The following is a 22327-nucleotide window of genomic DNA, read 5'->3' as shown; positions in this document are numbered from 1 at the left end:
TAGAAATTAGACTTGTTGACGAAGTACTTTGAAACTCACACATGAGAGGGTGAACTTCACACACTATGAGCACTTTGAGGGTGTTGAGGTGTAAGGCAATAGAACTTCTTGTAAATGCAAAATTTTGGTACCACTGGACGCGAGATGGTTAAAGTACATTAATACGGGCTAGCCAAAGTAGATTAGAAAGAAATAAAACAAACTCAGAAGCTAAAATTAAGATTTAGAAAAGCGACACTCCAACACCTAGACTGGAAACACACACTAGCGCTGGGAGCTCGCCTCCCAGATGAACGATAACCTCTCCTCTCAAAGACTTAGATGTGCTACAAGGGGGCTGTCAGGCTTTACCATTTCTGACTAGAATATTATAGTCATTTGATTTTAGGCAACGCTCTCGCTACAAAGGCCAAAATCGGACAGGGGCCAGAAACACAAGAGCAAGGCCAGTCAACCACCACCAGCCAGTCGCTGCCACGCTCTCCTCCCAGCGCCCCTCAGAGAAAGCTGGCTTCCTATTGGGCCAACCTGAGGGTGTGGGCCGCTCCCGATTGGTTTAGAGGAGGGGGCGGGAGAGAGGCGTGTCCTGATGGCATGCCAGCCCCTAAAGTATCCCTACCGCTCAGGATTGTGGGAAGGAGAGGAAGTAACCGGAGACGAAAAAAATATAAACTGCAGCAACACTTACGGGCCTGGACCGGCCCTGTTGCCGAGCTGGGGTTCCCTCCCACCAACCGGGGGAGCTCCGCCCTTACGCCCCGCCCAAGCCGGGGAATCAGGTGACCGCGGCCCGGCAAAGTCACGTGGCTGGGGCGCGCCCGCCCGTCGTGGCCATGGCGGCCCCAGGTTCCAGTGTGGTAAGGCGAGTGGAAGAGCTCGGGGACCTGGCTCAGGCTCACATACAGCAGCTTAGCGAAGCCGCCGGCGAAGATGGTGAGCCGAGGAGAGAGGGGCGGGCGGGCTGGCCGTAGTTCATAGCTGGCACTCGACCGCGGTACGGGCTGGAGGCTGCGGCCTGTGCTCGGTGTAGATCCCAGGCCAGAGCTACCGAAGGTGTTGCACTTGTGACCCTCGCTGCACCGTCGATTGTCCACCTCCAGAAACTCACGTTGCCTTAAGCCAAGGCATTTGCGTCTACACTGCGTTTTTCATAACCCATGAAAACGGCTTACATCTCAGTCAAATCAGTGCTGCTCGTCTTTATGCCTATAGCGATTGGGAAAAGAGTAGAATCTGGATAAAAGTTCAAAAGTTTAAATGAGTAGTTAAAGCTGACTGATAGTACGCTGGTAAGTAATGATTGGGGTGCAGTAAAGATAGCTAGGCATGTGTAACAGTTAAACTTTTTAATTGCTGCCTTATAAATTTTCGTCTTCTGTTTTGGATTCTAAATCCAACTGTAAACAATACTCTACAGAAGAAATTTGCATTCGTATAGTTTGGAGATTCTTTTCTGTACATCGCCTCAGTTCTCACCACGGCTCTGTTAGTGTTAGAACACTTGTTTGGAAAGGTCCAAGTGTTTTCCTTAGGAAAGACTGGCTTAGAGAATTACTGCGACTTTTAAGTTTAATTGTCTTATTACATCTCAGCTCCCTATAGGTTCTACATGATTTTATTTTTGAGTTTTGAGCATTTAGTAATACAGACAGGCTTTTAAATTCTGGTGGTCTGACTCATTGTCATCAGACTTATAGGAAAATAGTAGTGGAACATTTTGCCAGATTATTGATTGTTGGTGAATTTATTGAATAGGGTTCACAATGAAATGGCTCAAGTTCAATAAAGATTATTTGCTTGATTATCTTTTCTTAGAGTATGTTTTTCAAAATCCACAGACCACCCTGAAGCTGACTTCTTTTTTGGTTTGTGGTAAGTGAATCCCAGGATTCACATGAATAGTTTATCCACCGTAGTGGCTATTACTTGGAAGTGTATCCAGATTACCTCTAAATAAGCTATACAGTGATCTTCACCCCACACCAGCTCCACTTAAACCAGACTAAAGAGATCAAAGAATGTTTTTGATTCACTTATCACTGAGCCCAAAAGTCATTCTCATTTTTCCATGGAAGAGTTCTTTACTCCAGACTAGAATAAGGGGTGGAAGTAAAAGTAAAGTGGTGGGGCGCAGAAGTGGCTCAGCTGGTTAATCATCCTACCTTGGCTCAGGTCATGATCTCATGGTGGGTTCGAGACACCATTGGGCTCTCCACTGTCAGCAAGGGGCCCGCTTCAGATCCTTTGTCTCCCTTTCTCTCTCTGCTCCCTCCCCTGGTCACTCTCTCTCTCTCAAAAATAAATAAACATCAAAAAAATTTAAAAAGTAAAGTGATGTATGTCCTTGTTGAGAGACATTATTTGATTTTTTAATTTTTAAAGATTTTAGTTTTAAGTAATCTCTGCACCCAGCATGGGGCTCAAATTTGCAATCCCAAGATAGTCATATGCTCCACCCAATAACTAGCCAGGCACCCCTTTTTGGGAGACTTTAAAGTTGTGAAGGTTTACTAAAAGTAAAATAATAGTGATCTTCGTTATGAGCTATTAATGAGTATTAATGGCAACATTTTCTTATTTTATGAAGTTAAATTAAAACATGGTTGCAGATGTTTGAACGGAACTTGGCATTCTTTTCCACACAACAAAAATAATATTCACTCAAAATGTGTTCTTTCCTGTAACAGCTACATATTTGTATTACATTATAGGAATTGATAGTTTTCTGTTTTCTACTTCAAATGAGATGAGATGCAACTAGACATTATTCTAAGATTGCTCTCCTTTTTATTTCTGGTCAATTTTTGTTCTTTATTTCTCATTGTACAAGCACAATATGTTCAGTATATAGAAATATGCCATGAGAGGGACTTTTTCCAGAGGTTATGTAAGAGTCACTTGTCTTTGCCTTGCCAGTTGTCACTTTGAATGGTTCTAGTAAAAATATTATATTTTATAAAAGTTTGCTAAAATGTGAGCCATTATCCCCTCTCCCCTGTACTTAGGAATTCCTGTGAGATACTCCTTCAGCAGTGGTTTAGTGAATTCAGTACAAGTCTTTACGTTTAAAATAATCTTGCAAATTAAGAAGAAAATGTCAACTCAGTTTCTAAAGCACATATAGAGTGCCATGTTCCGTTCACAGTGGAATTTTTTTTTCCCCCCAGGTTGGGAGATGCTACTTCTGGGCTGAGAGATTGGAAGGCAGTGCTAAAGAAGTAGCTTTCAAAGCAAAAAAATAGTGGATCTTAAATCAATCAGAATCTGGTTTAGATACAGGCTAGTCCTCACTTGGAAAAACTTAAGGTCATCGTATGGTTGCCAACAGACATAATGAAGCTGGTGTTGCTTTCACTCCAATATTAAACAACTTACTATTTGTATAAGTGCTAAAGCTGGATCAGATGGGCCTGCAGTAAGTTCTACATTTTCTGTCTGTTGGCTAGTGTTGGAAAACATACATATTTCTGAAGGGAAGCACAGAAGGGGCAAATTCAGGGACTTTGAAGTCTTGATGGTAGGCATGTCTAAATTTGACTACATGAGATGGTGCAGAAGGGTAGATAAATAGCACCTTGGTATGGACACTTGGCGGGTTAGGGAGGAAAAATCTATAAGAAAAAAGTGAAACCATGAAAACAAAGGGAATATGATACTGGAGACAGGGAAGAAATTAGACAACATAGGGGCGCCTGGGTGGCTCAGTTGGTTAAGCATCCGACTCTTGGTTTCCGCTCGGGTCATAATCTCATGGTTTGAGTTCGAGCCCCTCATTGGGCTCCAAGCTGACAGTGTGGAGCCTGCTTGGGATTCTCTGTCTCCCTCTCTCTGCCTCCCCCCCACTTGCGCTATCTCTGTCTCTCTCAAAATAAATAAGGAAACTTAAAAAAAATTAAAAAAAAAAGAAATTAGACAATGTAGAGGGGAGAGAGGGTGAATTGTTTTTAGAGGGCATATTAGAATACTCTTTTCTTTGAAAGAATTAGGTAATTTGTTCCACTTACAGGTTTTTAAAGGAATAAAATATGCAGATGGATTATGTAATTTTTTAGATTATGTAATTTTAATTATAACAGCTATTTACATACATAAATACATAAACAGGATAAAGTTAAAATTGCTCAGAGCTTACATTTTTGGCGCACTTGATTTAATCAGTCATGTTCTTTTAGGAAATACATTTATGAAATTATAAGTTTTTAGTGGAAGCCCTTTCTGTAGATTTATGTATATTGTTTGTACTATTCGAATACAAGTTTTCAATTTATTATTTAAATATTTTGAGTATGTCAACGTCATAAAAGCAGCACTATGAAAATGAACATACAAATTGCATTTAAGAAATGGCAACTGAACCTGGAGAAGTTCAGTCTAGCTATTGAGAATAAATTACTGTGATGAATTTAAGTAGGATTAGGCATTATGATGTGCTTCATGGTTTACATAAGCTATTACTACCATGCTGCGTCTTCATGCTGTAACATAATATGATTTCAGATACACCATTTTTTTTTTGTTTAAAGAACACCTTGAAACTATATGAAATTCATGTTTTTATCTCTTACAGATCACTTTTTAATTCGGGCTTCTGCAGCTCTAGAAAAATTGAAACTTCTGTGTGGAGAAGACAAAGAATGTTCAAACCCATCAAATCTTCTAGAACTTTACACACAGGTACTGAAACAGATGTGGTTTCTGAGATGATATGGGGACAGATTGCCTATATAAGATGATTGAATCTGACTCCAAAGTTTAGGTGTAGTGAAACCAATTTATTCTCTATTTAAAGTGTTTGATTTTTGGGGCACCTGGCTGGCTCAGTTGGTAGAGCATGCCACCCCTAATCTTGAAGTTGTAAGTTTGAGCCCCACATTGGGTGTACAGATTGCTTAAAAATAAAATCTTAAAATAAAAAAAAAAAGTGTTAGGGTACCTGGGTGGCTTAGTTGGTTAAGGGTACAACTCTTGGTTTCAGCTCAGGTCACGATCTCACATTTTGTGGGATTGAGCCCCACATGGGGCTCTATGCTGACAGTGGGGAGCCTGCCTTGGATTCTCTCTCTGTCCCTCTTTATCTGCCCCACCCCCACTCACATGCTTATGCTTGCTCGCCCTCACTCTCAAAATTAAATAAACCTAAAAAAAAAAAATAAAGTGTTTCATTTGGGTCAGAAAAACCCCTTTATGTATAAAACATATAGACTTGAAACTTTGAAACTATAGAAAGAAGATTTATTATTTAATGTATTGTTAAGGAAAAAAATCTTGTAGATAGCAAAATTGCTTCCCTTTATATTTCATTAAACAAAACACTAGTACATGCAATTTCCAAGCCTTTGAAAGTTATTCAGAGGGAATAAAGGTCTCTGTAAGGTCCCTGATTATTTTTTTTTCCCCTGAATTTCATCTTTTTTTGGGATCCTCCACATGACTGTCCTGCTATTGTCATGCAACTGTATAAAATTTTTCTGCCTCCAGTCTCCCCCCTGCTGCTTTTTTTTTTACTTTCCTTTCAAATTCAGGTCTCTGTATGGGGAAGACCTAGTTTGGTTTTCTCAAACACTGCTGAGGCAAGTTGACATTAAGAAACATAATTTCATTATAGTAACTAACGTTCTTATAGCACTTTATAGTTGACAGAGTGCCTTATATGCTTTACTTGATAATGAAGACGAAGTGGTTATGAAGAGTAGAGTAAACATAGTTAAGCTTTCAAAGTACACATGTATAGCATTTAGGGGCCTGGCACTCTACTTCTTATTGGGAGGTACATAAAGCTGGTTTCCGCCTTCAGATATCATGGTTGACTGAACCTATAACAACTACTCATAAAACCCAAAGGGCTGCTGTTATTTGGCAGAGCTCTGCCTGGCTTTCTTTCCCTTTGGAAGACTCCCTGCTTGTTTCATTTCTTTCAGTGAGAGAGTTGTAAACATTTTTTTTCTCTTCAGATTTTTATTTAAATTCTAGTTACTTCACATACAGTGTAATAACTGGTTTCAGGAGTAGAATTCAGTGATTCATCCCTTACAACACCCAGTGCTCATCATAACAAGTGACCTCCTGAATACCCATCACCCATCTAGCCCATCCCCCACTCACCTCCCTCCATCAACCCTGTTTGTTCTCTTTCACAGCCTCTTGTGCGTTGTTACCCTTTCTGTTTTCGGTGTTTCCCCACCTCCCCTATGTTCATCTCTTTTGTTTCTTAATTCCACATATGAGTAAAATCATATGGTGTTATTCTTTCTCTGGCTGACCTATTTTGCTTAGCATAATATACTTTAGTTCCATCCGTGTTGTTGCAAATAGCAAGATTTCATTCTTTTTGATCACCGAGTAATATTCCATGTATGCACACATACACACACACACACACACACACACAGACATGTACCACGTCTTCTTTATCCATTCTCAGTTGATGGACATTTGGGCTCTTTCCGTACTTTGGGTATAGTTGATAATGCTGCTATAAATATTGGGGAGCACGTGCCTCTTTGATTCTATATTTTTGTATCCTTTGGGTAAATACCTAGTAGTGCAGTTGCTGGATCGTGGGGTAGTTCTAGTTTTAATTTTTTGAGGGACCTCCGAACTGTTTTCCAGAGTGGCTACACCAGTTTGCATTCCTACCAACAGGGTAAGAGGGTTCCCCTTTCTCCGTATCCCTGCCAATACCTGTTGTTTCTTGTATTATTAATTTGGTATCTTATCATGATTTTGATTGATATTTCCCTAATGATGAGTGATGAAGAGCATCTTTTCATGTGTCTGTTAGCCATCTGTATGTCTTCTGTGAAAATATGTTCATGTCTTTCGCCCATTTCTTCACTGGATTATTTGTTTTTTGGGTGTTGAGTTTGATAAGTTCTTTATATATTGTGAGTACTAACCTGTTATCAGATATGCCATTTGCAAATATCTTCTCCTATTATATAGGCTGCCTTTTAGTTTTGTTGACTATTTCCTTTGCTGTGCAGAAGCTCTTTATCTTAATGAACTACTAATTTATTTTTTCTTGTTTTCATTGCCTTCAGTGATGTGTCTGGTAAGAAATTGCTCCAGCCTAGGTCAGAGAGGTTGCTGCCTGTGTTCTCCTCTAGAATTTTGATGGTTTCCTCTCTCATATTTAGGTCTTTTATAAATTTGAATTTTTGCATATGGTGTCAGAAAGGGGTGCAAATTCAATTTTCTACATGTTGCTCCAGTTTTCCCAACATTTTTGTTGAAGAGTCTGCCTTTTTTCCGTCAGGTATTCTTTCCTTCTTTGTTGAGGATTACTTGACCATGTAGTTGTAGATCCATTCTGGACTTTCTGTTCTGTTCCATTGATCTGTGTGTCTGTTTTTGTGCCAGTACCATACTGTCTTGATGACTACAGTTTTGTAATATAGCTTAAAGTCCGGAATTATGATACTTCCAGCTTTGCTTTTCTTTTTTATGATTGCTTTGGCCATTTGGAGTCTTTTGTTGTTCCATACAAATTTTAGGATTGTTCTAGCTCTGTGAAAAATGCTAATGGTATTTTGATAGAGATTGCATTAAATGTGTAGATTGCTTTGGGTAGTATGGACATTTTAACAGTGTTCTTCCAATCCATGAACATGGAATATTTTCCTTTTTGCAGTGGAGGGGGGGGGTCCTCCTCAATTTCCTTCGTAAGTGTTACACAGTTTTACTGTTACACAGTTTTACTGGTTAGGTTTATTCCTAGGTATCTTACGATTTTTGGTGCATTTGTAAATGGGATTGATTCCTTGACTTTTCTTTCTGCTGCTTCATTATTGGTATATAGAAATGCAACAGATTTCTGTACATTGACTTTATATCCTGAGACTTTGCTGAATTCATGTATTCTAGCAATATTTTGGTGGAATCTTTGGGTTTTCTACATAGAGTAACATGCTTTCTGTAAATAGTGAAAGTTTGACTTCTTCCTTGCCGATTTGGATGCCTTTTATTTCTTTTTGTTGTCTGATTGCTGAGGCTAAGACTTCCAGTATTATGACAAATAGTAATGGTGACACTGGGCATCTGTCTTGTTCCTAACCATACAGGAAAAGCTCTCAGTTTTTCCCCATTTGAGGATGATATTAGCTGTGAGTCTTTTGTATATGGCCTTTATGATGTTGAGGTATGTTCCATTTACTCCTACTTGTTGAGGGTTTTTATCAAGAATGGATGCTATATTTTGTCAAATGCTTTTCTGCATCTATTAAGAGGGATCATACAGTTTTTATCCTTTCTTTTATTAATGTGGCGTATCATATTGAATGATTTGCGGATACCAAACCAGCTCTGTAGCCCAGGAATAAATCCCACTTTATTGTGGTGAATAATTCTTTTCATGTACTGTTGAATTCTGTTTGCTAGTATCTTATTGAGAATTTTTGCATCCATGCTTATCAGGGATATTGACCTGTAATTTTCCTTTTTATTGGGTCTTTGTCTGGCTTTGGAGTCAAGGTAATGCTAGCTGCATAGAAGGAGTTTGGAACTTTTCCTTCCATTGCTATTTGTTTGAACAGGTTAAGAAGAATAGGTAGTAACTCTTTAAATATCTGGTACAATTCCTCTGGGAAGCCATCTGGCCCTGTACTTTTATTGGGAGATCCTTCCTTCCTTCCTTCCTTCCTTCCTTCCTTCCTTCCTTCCTTCCTTTCGAGAGCATGGATGGTTGACACGGGCAGGGTGGGGGGGGGGGCGGAGAGAGAGAGAGAGAGAGAGAGAGAGAGAGAGAGAGAGAGAGAGAGAGAATCTTAAGCAAGCTTGATGTTCATGATGTTCAGTGTGGAGTCCGACATGGGGCTCAATCCCACAACCCTGGGATCATGACCTGAGGTGAAATCAAGAGTTGGATGCTCAACAGACTGAGCCACCCAGCGCCCCTGTTGGGAGATATATTTTTTTAAGTATATTTATTTATTTTGAGAGAGAGAGCTAACAGGGGATGGACAGACAGAATCTCACATAGGATCCGCTCTGTCAGCATGGGGCTTGAACCCACAAACCATGAGATCATGACAGAGCTGAAATCAAGAGTCTGATGCTTAAACGACTGAGCAATCCATGTGCCCCAGGAGATTTTTGATTACTGATCAATTTCTTTGCTGGTTATGGGTTTGTTCAAATTTTCTATTTCTTCCTGTTTCAGTTTTGGTAGTTTTTATGTTTCTAGGAATGTGTCCATTTCTTCCAGATTACCGAGTTGATTGACATAATTTTTCCTAATACTCTCTTACGGTTATTTGTATTTCTGTGGTGTTGGTTATGATCTCTCCTCTTTCATTCCTGATTTTATTTATCTAGGTTCTTTCTCTTTTCTTTTTGATAAGTCTGGCTAGGGGGTTATCAATTTTATTAATACATTCAAAGAATCAGCTCTTAGTTTCATTGATCTGTTCTACTAGGTTTTGTTTGTTTGTTTCTACTTCATTTATTTCTGCTCTAGTCTTTATTATTTCCCTTCTTCTGCTGGCTTTAGGCTTTATTTTCTGTTCTTTTTTAGCTTCTTTACATGTAAGGTTAGGTTGTGTCTTTGAGACTTTTCTTGCTTCTTGAGGTAGGCCTGTATTGAATATACTTCCCTCGTAGGACTGCCTTTGCTGCGTCCCAAAGGTTTTGGACTGTCATGTTTATATTTTCATTTGCTTCCATGTACTTCTTTATTTCTTCTTTAATTTTCTGATTTACCCATTCATTCTTCAGTAGGATGTTCTTTAACCTCCATGTATCTATGGTCTTTCCAAATATTTTCTTGTGGTTGACTTCAGGTTTCATAGCTTTGTGGTTTGAAAATATGCATGGAATGATCTAGATCTTTTTGTGTTTGTTGAGGGCTGATTTGTGACCCAGTATGTTTGTTGCACTGGTTCTCACTACTTGCCCCTGTAGAGATGCATATGCAAGGTGGGGGGGGGGGGCAGGGCTTAGTGTAAGCACCCGGTCTCCACTTGGTGGTGCTCTTTAGCTCATTGAGGTTGCTCAGTACTGATGGGCGGTTGGGGGGGGGGGGGGTAGGGAGAGTGCAAAATGGCTTCGCCTGGCTCTCCTATCCCCAGAGCAGGGAGCTTGTGCCTGCCACTTTTCGTGTAGTCGTCACAGAAAATCACTTCTCTTGTGTCCCTTGCTTTCATCAAATCCCTGTCTTCATGCTGTCTGTGTCTGAGCTGTTTTATCTCAGGTGTGTGGCTTGATTTCTAAACTCCGAATTTTAGGGACTTGTGCAGTAGGGCCCTGTGCTGATCCTCTGGGGGAGGGTCTCACCAAGCTGTTGCCCCTTGCCAACTGTCCCAGGAAAGTGTTTGCAGGACCGCACAGTGGTTTTGAGTTCATGGCAAAGTGGAGCAGAAAACTGGCATCAAGACTCGCTGTCCTCTGTCAGTGTCCCTGCTCCTATGCCTGGGAATCGTGTAGCACGTTAGCACCACCCTTTCTTCTGTCCCCTAGAAGGCCTTGCTGCCGCTCCCAAGTGCACTCCAAGCAGGGGATCTATTTCTCCCCCAGCAACCAGAGAATCCTCAGACCACACTGTCTTCTGCAGGGTCTCCACCCTCCTTCCCCACGGGAATACTGCTAAGCCAGGCACGACCTTGGTAGTGGTGGACTTCTAAAACTTGTTGCACTCTACTTCTTATAATACTTTGCAGTAGTCTTTTTTTTAGCAGGGCTCCCTCTCCTCTGGAGCACCCTCAGTTCTTATCTCCCCCAAATCAACTCTCTGCAGATTCTACCTTCCACAATTTTACTTGTAGTGTTATTTTTTCAGTCAGTTGATTTCTTGGGTGTTCAGAATGACTGGATATTTATCTAGCTGTGTTCAAGGGAAGAGGGAAGCTTCCCCCTATCCCTCCATCTTAATTAACTTCTACCCTCTAAACATTTGAATTTATTTCTAAAGATAAGATGAAAGACCTAGAGATACAGATTTGAATTCCCCAGGCCCCCTTAGACCCTAGTTATGGTTCTGAATCAAAGTTACTATCCGTAGGATAATGATTTGCTCTTCCTGACTTAGGCCTTCAATACAAGAACACTTAGCACTTAAGTAGCCCTGTATAATTAATATTCTGTGTGTTGTACATATGTTAATTCATTCTATCCTCAAAGCAAGGAACTTTGAAAAGCAGTTTCTTTATCTTACCAATAAAATTGACTGTCCTTGGTTAGTTGGGTGATTAGTGGAAGAACTCAGTTTCCTTAGTCTTAGTCCAGTAGATTAAAAAAAGAGAGAAAAGGTTGTGTAGTTTTAAGGTACTTGAACAGAGCATCTTATATTTAGGAATGCTAGGGATTTAGTGTTTAAATTGCATAATGTTGGTTATATACTGCCTTTATTGGGTGGCAGAATACATATTCCCCAAATGCTAGGTCTGCATTTGAAGAAACAAATAAACTATTTGAAGATTCAATATATAAAACTAGAGGTAGTGATCTTAAATTGATATAGCAGGCATTTAGAAAATGTTCAAGAAGTATGTATGTGTAGATTGCAAGGAACATAATATATTTTTCGTAATTAATGTCATATATGATTAGCTTAAAGTCTTATTTATTTACTTTTTTTGAGAGAAGCAAGATTATCATTAATTCAATATTTTACTAAAATACCTATGAGGTTTCCTATGAAGCCCATCAGAGACTATGTGTACAGCTAGACATTTTTCCCACTTTTCAAATTTAATTGTCTAATAAAGCATCTGTATATGTAAGGTTAAAATGTAAGTTATTCACATTTCAATCATTCATGGATAATTTTGTTTGTTTTACTGCAGGCCATTTTGGACATGACATATTTTGAGGAGAACAAACTAGTAGATGAAGATTTTCCCGAGGACTCTTCACAGAAAGTAAAAGAGCTGATCAGTTTTCTTTCAGAACCAGAAATTTTAATTAAAGAAAATAATATGCACCCAAAAGTAAGTTTTGTACTCCTGTGAATTATGGTGGAATGCTGTTTCTTCCTCTTCTGCTCTTTAGAGTCTGTCATTTCTTCTTCTGGAATGTGTCTTTGTCTCTGTTTAAAATGAAGATTAGGGGCACCTGGGTGGCGCAGTCGGTTAAGCGTCCGACTTCAGCCAGGTCACGATCTCGCGGTCCAGGAGTTCGAGCCCCGCGTCAGGCTCTGGGCTGATGGCTCAGAGCCTGGAGCCTGTTTCCGATTCTGTGTCTCCCTCTCTCTCTGCCCCTCCCCCGTTCATGTTCTGTCTCTCTCTGTCCCAAAAATAAATAAATGTTGAAAAAAAAAATTAAAAAAAAATAAATAAATAAATAAATAAATAAATAAATAAAATGAAGATTAAAGGAGAGATGTATGAGACTTTAACACCTCAGACCAACATCACAACTAAAGTATCACATATATGTTTCAGAATATTTGCATGATGGAATTGTATTGGAATTACTGGTGCCTGATCATTTTCTAAACACAGATATTTGCTATTTCTGCTCCCTTTACTTCTGCAGATTGAAGGTCCTGAGGGATCTAATTAACACATCTCCTGTCCTTTTTACAGTCTTTTTCCTCCTGGGCATTTGCTGCTTTTCTTCCTATTGATCACCCCATCCCTCTGAGGCCCTCAGAGCCTGGCTCTTGTTCTTCCCCAAACATCTGCCCTTTCTCCCATCCTGGAAAGATACACCCTCACCAAGGATATCTTAATCCTCTGATTTTCTCTATTCTGTCTGCTTGACAACCTGTTCACATGCTTTTTATTGTCATCTCTATTTAGATGATTCCAAGGTTTTTGTCTAGCCCTGGCTATTCTTGCAAGCAGATAATTTATTATCTTTAACTGCCTGCTGGCTCTCTTTACCCAGATTTTTTTTTTTCTCTATGTGTTTATCAGGGGATGTTAACTGTGGGAACAAATAATTCCAAGTTTTAAATGATACAACACAGGAAAAGTTTGATATATTAAAACCTTATATATATATTTTTTCATTATTTTATTCTAACAGTACTACAAGTGTCATCTTGTTTCAAGTAACAGATTTCTAAAAAGTTACCCTTTTTTAACACTTATTTTTTATTGAACTGTTGTTGACATACAATGTTACATTAGTTTCAAGTGTATGGTATAGTGATTCAACAATTTCATATGTTATGCTATGTTCATAAGTGTAGCTGCATCTTCCAAGGCAATTACAATACCATTGTACCCATTTTCCCTGTGATTTACTCATTCCATAACTGGGAGCCTGTATATCCCACTCTCTCTCCTTCACCTGTTTTGCCCATTCCTCTGGCAACCATCAGTTTGTTCTCTGTATTTATGAGTCTGATTCTGCTTTTTGTTTGTTTATCCGTTTGTTTTGTTTTTTAGATTTCACACGTAAGTGAAATCACATGGTATTTGTCTTTCTCTGTCTGATTTATTTTTCCTAGCACGATACCATGTAGGTCTATCTACGTTATCACAAATGGCAAGATCTTTTCTTTTTTATGGCTGAATAATAACCCTTTGTATTTACCACATCTTTTTTATCCATTTATCTATTAATGGACATTTGGGTTATTTCCATATCTTGGCTATTATAAATAATGCTGCAATAAACGTAGGAGTGCATATATTTTTTTAAGTTAGTCTTTTTGTTTTGGGTAAATACCCAGTAGTGGAATTACTTGATCATACAGTAATTCTATTTTTAATTGTTGAGGAACATTCATACTGTTTTCTCAGTGGCTGCACCAATTTACATTTCTACCAGTAGCATACAAGGGTTCCTTTTTCTCCACATCCTTACCAACACTTATTATTTCTTGTCCTTTTGATTCTAGCCATTCTGACAGGTGCAAGGTGATATCTCATTGTGATTTTGATTTGCATTTCCCTGATAATTAGTAATGTTGAGCATCTTTTCATGTGTCCGTTGGCCATCTCTATATATCTTCGTTTGAAAAATGTCTATTCACTTCCTCTGTTTGCTTTTTGATTGGGTTATTTGGGTTTTTTTGGTGTTAAGCTATATAGATTCTTTATATGTTTTGGATATTAACCCCTTATCAGGTATATCATTATGTTATTTGCAAACATCTTCCATTCAGTAGGTTGCATTTTCATTTGTTGATGGTTTCCTTTGCTGTGCAGAAGCTTTTTGTTTTGATGTAGTCTCAGTAGTTGATTTCTTTTGTTTCCTTTGCCTCAAGAAAAATACCTAAAAAAATATTGCTAAGGCCAATATCAAAGAAATTACTGCCTATGTTTTCTTCTAGGCGTTTTGTGGTTTCAAGTCTTACGTTTAGGTCTTTATTTTATTTTGAGTTTATTTTTGTGTATGGTGTAAGAAAGTAATCCAGTTTCATTCTTTTTCATGTAGCTGTCCAGTGTTCCCAGCATGATTTATTGAATGAAAAGTTATCTTTTTAATTAGATTATGGAATACTTATATTTCAGATATGTTAGAAATGGCTACTAAAATACTTAAATATTATTTTCTAAAAAATTGTAAATTGGAGTATTTTCACGTAGCAATAGATTTCTAAACTTATAATTGATTCAAACAAAGTAAGGCATTCATGAATAATAAGTAGCCAAGTAAAGGGCAAATTTTGTGAAATGAAAGTGTTTTGAATTGCTCAATATGTTGGAATTTAATTTTTATTTTTACAGATGTGAGGTTTCTTTTTTTAGCTAAGTCTTTGTTGTATTTCAGCCCTGCGATTTGCTTGGGGATGAACTTCTGGAATGCCTCTCTTGGAGGAGAGGTGCTCTACTCTATATGTATTGTCATTCTCTGACCAAAAGGAGAGAGTGGCTCACAAGAAAATCCAGTTTGCTTAAAAAGGTAAAAAGGTGTTCCTTATACATTTTAGATTGTTGACTTTACAGGTTTCAAAAAGCTGTCATTGGTGTAGTACGAAGAGTAGTGGAATCAAAGGGTCTGGGTTTGCACTCCAGGTTTCAACTTACTAGCTATGTATTCTTAAGCATATGGGAATTATTGTGAAGATTAAATAAGATAACATGTGAAAGCCTTTGTAAACTGGGAAGTTTACGTGCTGTTTTTAAGTTTGGGATTTTTTTTTTAAATAGAATATAGACTGTCTGTATCAATTTCGAAGCATATTTATGGCCTGAAGGAAACAGACTTGGCTGTGACCCTCTGTCAGCAGATTACTCATAAAGAACCTTGTGACCCTACTGTAGAACACTGTAGCCCTCTGATTTGTCTTGACTCTTCTGACCAAATCTGTAAATCCAAAGAACCTGTCTTACATTGTTTTACTAAGAATTCAAACTTGAGTTGGTTGTATACATAGTTTATGCGGGCCTAGAAATGAGAGGTTACCCTTGATGTAAAATTTTGTTCATAATATTTCTTAAATTATAATAAGTACATGTTTTAATAAATTGTTTTTGAACAATTAATTGTTATTTTATCTTTTTCTTCCTCTGTTAACATCTTTGACAAATATATTACTGAGTCATGTGTTCTTGGTTAGTTCTTTCTTTTTTTATCTCCCATACTCTTTTGCTAATTGGAGCATTTGGAAGGTTGTATTTATAAAAGTTTTGGGATGGGGTGGGTCCTTCTACCATTGTGATATAATAACCACAAGATACATTTACAAACTAGTCAATTTTCTCTTAAGTAAAGAATGGGGGGAAATTAACGTTTGAGGTTTCTACAGTTCTTCATATAATACTTACAATTCTTTGGCTTTGATTTTCATTTAGTATCTTATTGATGGAATCAGTTACTTGCTACAGATGCTAAATTACCGGTGTCCTATCCAGTTAAATGAAGGAGTTTCTTTCCAAGACTTAGACACAGCCAAATTACTGAGTGAAGGTAATGTGATCTCTTTTTGCAGTTTCCTGTTTTAAAGGTTTTTTTTTTCTTAATTTTTACGTTTACTAGACTTTACTCTGATTTAAATGAATTTCAAGGTACATTATATACCAAAAAATAATAAAAGGGCTTTTAAATATCTTCTCATGTAAAAAATAAAAAATACTGCTATTCCCTTTATAGTAACTTTGAAAGAATTACATGTCATGCTGCTTTTATTTCGTATCCCCAATTAGCCCAATTAGGCACTAGATTCGGCTACTTGAAACAGACTGGAAATAACTTTTTTTAAGTTTATTTATTTTGAGAGAGAGAGAGAGAGAGAGCCATGCACGCAAGCTGGGAGGGGCAGAGAGAAAGGGAGAGAGAAAATCCTAAGCGGACTCTGCACTGTCAGCATAGAGCCCGACTTGGGCCTCGAATTCAACAAACCTTGAAATCATGACCTGAGCCTAAATCAAGAGTTGGATCCTATCCAACTGAGCCACCCAGGTGCCCCGGAAGTAACTTTTAAACAAGTAGAAATTTACTGCTCTTTCACCTAAAAATGGTCTTAAGGGGCACATGGGTGGCTTAGTCAGTTGAACGTCCGACTTCTGCTCAGGTCATGATCTCGCGGTTCCTGGGTTCAAGCCTCATGTTGGGTTCTGTGCTGACAGCTCAACTTGGAGCCTGAAGCCTACGTCAGATTCTGTGTCTTTCTCTCTGTCTCTGCCCTTCCCTCACTCGCACTCTCTCTCAAAAATAAATAAACACTGAGAAAAAAAGACAACAACCAAAACCAGAGCTGATTATGGTGATTCCTATCAGGATCCTACCTTTTTCCTCCATCATCTTCAGAACTACAGCCTTACAGCTTCAGAGGGAGGCATTTATACAGAATACATGTAAATAGTACTTCCCAGAGTTGTGCAACATGCACCTCTGTTGAGGATATTGCATTCTCAGTGTCTCAACATGCTTCTGGAGGTCTTTTCGTCTCACCTGTGTTTCAGTCTATAGGAAGGGCAAAAAGATGTTTCTTTCAGTCAACACTGCTCCTTTGGAAAACCTTCTTAGAAGTTTCTGACACTTAAAACTTCCACCTACATTTCACTGGCAATAATTTAATCACATGGCTTCAAACAGCTACAAGGGAACCTGGGATTACAGTATAGCCCTTCACCTGATGCATTGCCATCCCAAGTAAAATTGTCTCTTAACTAAGAAAGAAGGGAAGAATGAATACTGGGTGGCAAATGTTCCTGTCATATCTATCCACCTGAAAATATTAGGAACTGGATATAGAGCATCATTTGGGTTTTAGACTGAGGTGTGGGAGGGAAGAACCACTTATTTTTGCCATCTCTTTATAAGTGGAGGAACTGATGTCATGATAAGCCAGAAGGTGTGTTGAAGGTCACATAGCTGGCAAGTGACATTAGATTATATGTGTAAACTTTCTTTTTACTTCATCTGAAATTTTGATGGGGAGAAATCAAATATGGAGAAGAAGAAAACTTAGGGAAAATTCTATATTTCAATTTTATAAGTATATTTTAATTATCCTTTTTTCTTTGTTAGCTTTTGTAGGTTTTTCCATTTTATTTGAAAACACTGCTTAGAAAAAGCAGCATGATTTAAGCTACTGAAAGTTGTTATGTTCAGTTAATTCAGGCACGTAGCTGTCCTAAAAATTGCAAATACCAAATGCTCCTCCAGTGGGCCTGTTTTGACAAACGTGGTGTTTTGGTTTATTTGTAGGAAGTATTTCTTGCGGATAACTAGTAAACTGATTAGCTGCATTGACAGTGGCCTTTCTAAAATCTCCTCACCCACCAATATGGATTGATGTAAAAGAAAAAGTAGGGATGGGCACGAAAGCCTATTTAGAACCAAAGAAAGTAGCAAGAGTCACCAATTTCTCTTATTCTCTCATTTCTAGTCATAGGGTAGTATACTCTTATAGCCTGGGATTTTCTCTTCAGGATGTTTGTGGTACTAGTGTCTTCTCTTAAATCATAATTTGATTGCATTAGCCCCTAGCTTCCACTACTTCTTCCACAGGAGAATCAAAAGGGACAGATAGGGTCTCTTTTTTCCAGGAAAAAAAAAAAAAAGAAAACAACATCCACTTCATAGCACTTTTGCCACAGGGCTAGGTCCTCTTCCGGTGTTGGCTTCTTGTTCTCATCTAAAGCAGTTTGTTCCTCCCTACTTCATCTCTCTCAAGATGTAGGTTAGGAGCCAGGAAGCCTACCTGGCTGAATTACTCCTGATCCCCATCAGAGAGGTTCTAATTATTTTTTTTTCTTCACTTAAAACATTTATTCAAAAATGAAAACAATGTAAGTGTTTTGACATGATAGTTTCTGTATACTTAAATCTGTATATTTTTATACATAGTATGGTTTTGAAAATTAGTTCTTAGTATTCTGTAAGTGTGAAAATTTTATTTTAGGTTTAGGAAGGATCTTAGAGATTTTATTTTATTTTATTTTATTTATTTTTAAAATTTTTTTAATGTTTATTTATTTTTGAGACAGAGAGAGACAGCATGAGCAGGGTGGGGATAGAGAGAGAGGGAGACACAGAATCCGAAGTGGGCTCCAGGTTCTGAGCTGTCAGCACAGGGCCCGATGCAGGGCTCGAACTCATGGACTGGGAGATCATGATGTGAGCTGAAGTCAGATGCTTAACCGACTAGCCACCCAGGGGCTATTTATTTATTTATTTATTTATTTATTTTAAATTAAAAAAAAAATTTGCATCCAAATTGGTTAGCATATGGTGCAACAATGATTTCAGGAGTAGATTCCTTAGTGCCCCTTACCCATTTAGCTCATCCCCCCCCCCACAACCCCTCCAGTAACCCTCAGTTTGTTCTCCGTATTTATGAGTCTCTTCTGTTTTGTCCCCCTCCCTGTTTTTATATTATTTTTGTTTACCTTCCCTTATGTTCATCTGTTTTGTCTCTTAAAGTCATCATATGAGTGAAGTCATATGATTTTTCTTTCTCCTACTGACTAATTTCGCTTAGCATAATATCCTTTAGTTTCATCCATGTAGTTACAAATGGCAAGATTTCATTCTTTTTGATTGCCGAGTAATACTCCATTGTATACATATACCACATCTTTATCCATTCATCCATTGATGGACATTTGGGCTCTTTCCATACTTTGGCTATTGTTGATAGTGCTGCTATAATCATCGGGGTGCATGTGTCCCTTCAAAACAGCACATCTGTATCCCTTGGATAAATGCCTAGTAGTGTAATTGCTGGGTCATAGGGTAGTTCTATTTTTAGTTTTTTGAGGAACCTCCCTACTGTTTTCCAGAGTGGCTGCACCAGCTTGCATTCCCATCTAATTATTTTTTAATATTTTATTAGCCAACATTAAACATAATTCTGAATAATCCTTAATATTAATTTTAAAAGTTCTACATGAATTCAAAATATTTTTGTGGCCAGATCTTAGTGATAATTTAACCACCTTTAGAACTTAAGAACACAGTCACCTAAATGATTCTTTAAAAAAAATCTCTGACAAACTGGTTTTTGGGGGGTTGGGAGTGATGGACCTCTTTTATAGGTAAAATAGAGAGAAATGCCAATTAAATGAGGATTATATTAGGGATCATTTGGCTTTTCTAGTGTAACTGAAATGAGAAGGAAAAACGCTTAATGACATAAAAGGAATTTATTAGAGTTTTAATAACCAAGGTCCCTTTTTAAATATTTAAATTCTAATCTCTCAACCTAAATGATTTTCCCAGGAATATTTAGTGACATTCATTTGCTGGCTATGATGTACAGCGGAGAAATGTGTTACTGGGGATTGAAGCATTGTGCAGATCAACAGCCAGAAAATCATGAAGTGGATAGTGGTGTTTCCGGAGCAAGCTACACGACACAGAAAGAACCCTTGGATTTCCGAGAAGTAGGAGAAAAAATTTTGAAAAAGTATGTATCTGTGTGCGAAGGACCCCTGAAAGAACAAGAATGGAATACAGCAAATGCAAAACAAATTTTAAACTTCTTTCAGCATTATACCAACCAGTAAGTTCAGCTATTCTTTTTGAAACAGAAGAACAAAACAACCCGTGAAATGGAAAAAGTTCCAGAAAAGAAGACATATTGACACTGAGCTTAAGAATGTTACACTATGTAAAGATAACCAGCAGGGTTACCTATTTTTAAATGCCATCGCCATCTTTCATTACATGTTTTTAAATCTATGAAGGAACAATTCTTTAATTTCTAAGATGGCATGTAATTTTAATTCAGCCATCCTGTAACTAATACTAAGTAGTAATCCAGTTTAGCTTTTTAGAATTTTTTTATTACTTTAGGTTTCTTTTTTTAATATTGTGACATAAAATTGACCACTTTAAATATCTTCAGATTATTTTTAGGTCTATCTTGAAGCTACGCTTCAGCGATTAAAATCAAGTCACCTCATTGCTTTAGATGGATAAAAAATGGGCAAAATAGAAGATTGTGACTAGTATTTAGACTCCCATTTCCAGAATAAGGTAAATAATGCAATGCCACAAGAGAATTGTTTGATTTTTTTTCACCATGTATTACTAATAGAATTTAAAATTTTTATGCTATTGGGCATTATATAACCATTTTCAAATGATTTTCCTGTTTTGTTAAAAGAAAATGGATGGCTTATCAAATGAGTAATGAAGATGAAACCAATTTAGGTTAGTCCATCATTAGCTCATATGTGTTTAGAGCACACCTTTTTGGATGTATTGAAATTTTAATATTTTTGTCTTTAATAATAGAGATGGCCAGAGAACCTAACTTTCTATCTTGCTTACAGTATTTCTGTCTACCTCAACTCCTCTTGTCATCTTGGGATGATCTGTCTAATACCTTGCTGATATCCTTGACTTCTGTGCCAGTGACTTCATCACATTCCAGGAACTTACTCCCATGGCTACACCTTGAATGGAAATCACCACCTTGTGTTCTCTTTCTGAAATCTTAAATTGCAGTAACCGATAACAATTCCTATCTTTCCAGCTTTTTCACTTCCTCATTTTTGTTGATTTTTCTTTCCCTGTATTTCTATTCTTTTTTTTTTTTTAATTTTTTTTTAACATTTATTTATTTTTGAGACAGAGAGAGACAGAGCATGAATGGGGGAGGGGCAGAGAGAGAGGGAGACACAGAATCAGAAGCAGGCTCCAGGCTCTGAGCCATCGGCCCAGAGCCAGACGTGGGGCTCGAACCCATGGACCGCGAGATCGTGACCTGAGCTGAAGTCGGACGCTTAACCAACTGAGCCACCCAGGTGCCCCCTGTATTTCTATTCTATCTCTAGCTTCTTTACAGCCTTCTCCTCTTGACTGTTCCTCTTTCTCCTAAACCATCAGCCCGCTTCAGATTTTCTTCCTTTCCTCCAGCTTCAGCTTTATAAGGATCACCAGTTGAAGTGCTCTCCACAGCCCCTTCAAGTCCGTTGTCCTCGTGTCCTTCAGTGTAACCATTCTGCACATCTCACCATTGTCCTGTCACCCACCTTTTCTGGAATGCTGTGTCTCATGTGAAGTTCATGTAACCCTTCAAGGTGTAATCCCTATGAGTGTCTCACCTTCGACTTTAGAAGAGCCCTCAGTATAAGCCTCTTGTTTGTTCCTGCTGTGGCTCCTCTCCTTTTCTCTTGGTGGCTAATCTAAACCTCACTACTTTTTTCATGTCCTCTATTTCCTCCCTTAGCATATGGCGCTTGGTCCGCTCTTACAGAAAATTCAGACTATGAGGAGTTTAATTTCTATTTCCCAGCTTTGCCGTACTCATTTTCCCCATTTTTAGAAGAAAAGAGGTCACCTGCTTCCTGTCTAAAGCTGATCTCCACCTCTCCTCTTTTCCCCTGGAGCTTCTTTTTTTTTTCTGCTTGCCCCTTAGATATTGCTCTTCACTGAAGGTCTGTTTTCTTTTTCCCCTCCCCCCCTTTCCTTCTCTCCCTCCCTCCCAATCTCGCTCTCGCTCTTTTTTTTTTTTTTTTTTAACTTTAAATACTCTTAGGTGATGTCATTCATAGCCCTGGCTGCTTGTGACAGCTATAATGTTAGGCTGACTTCTAGACTTGCAACTCAAATCCCAGCTTCTCCTGCTCTCTGAGCCTTCTTTCTAACTGCCTATTAAATATCTTCACTCACAATTTTGGTAATTCAGTATGTCCAAACAACTAACCCTCATCTTTTGTTTAAAATCCTTTTTGGTTCATGTTTTTTCTTTCTTTCTTTTTTTTTTTTTTTTTTTTTCCTTTTTTTTGGTCTTTCACAGAGCAAGGCAACAAGGAATGCCACAATCTAGTTTCTGTCTACCTTCCCAGTTTTCTCTCTGCAGTGCATCCCATGTTATCATGTTCTAGTTCAGTGTTCCTCAGCATTTACAACCCAGGCTGCTTTTTGATAAACATTCTGATAGAACATCTTGGTATAAGGAAAATCTCTCCCTATCCCTGCCCCTGTCTCCTTGCTTATCCTTACGCAACAGAGATTTTTATTTAATATAGCTTTTTAACCA

The 22327-nt window shown here is 38.1% G+C and overlaps 1 protein-coding gene across 1 annotated transcript; it reads left to right on the top strand.

Annotated features, from left to right (window-relative positions):
- Positions 1 to 516: 516 nt before the first annotated feature.
- RIMOC1 (RAB7A interacting MON1-CCZ1 complex subunit 1) lies at positions 517 to 20932 on the top strand. The gene is made up of 7 exons (XM_045037663.1): positions 517 to 933; positions 4568 to 4674; positions 11778 to 11921; positions 14659 to 14790; positions 15684 to 15798; positions 19558 to 19840; positions 20186 to 20932. Exons 1-7 carry the CDS (start codon positions 834 to 836, stop codon positions 20205 to 20207), a joined length of 903 nt encoding a protein of 300 aa, XP_044893598.1. The 5' UTR covers positions 517 to 833; the 3' UTR covers positions 20208 to 20932.
- Positions 20933 to 22327: the final 1395 nt, after the last annotated feature.

This window comes from Felis catus, chromosome A1 (assembly GCF_018350175.1).
Source record: "Felis catus isolate Fca126 chromosome A1, F.catus_Fca126_mat1.0, whole genome shotgun sequence".
In the NCBI taxonomy this organism is placed as follows: domain Eukaryota; kingdom Metazoa; phylum Chordata; class Mammalia; order Carnivora; family Felidae; genus Felis; species Felis catus.
This window is presented reverse-complemented; position numbering and strand designations above follow the sequence as displayed.

What these genes read in the sequence shown, in the direction of transcription:
- RIMOC1 (XM_045037663.1), top strand. Translation starts at nt 834, where the DNA reads ATGGCGGCCCCAGGTTCCAGTGTGGTAAGGCGAGTGGAAGAGCTCGGG. An exon ending in TTCTAGAACTTTACACACAG is followed by an intron (nt 4,675 to 11,777) that starts GTACTGAAACAG and finishes GTTTTACTGCAG; the next exon opens with GCCATTTTGGACATGACATA. An exon ending in AAAATAATATGCACCCAAAA is followed by an intron (nt 11,922 to 14,658) that starts GTAAGTTTTGTA and finishes GTTGTATTTCAG; the next exon opens with CCCTGCGATTTGCTTGGGGA.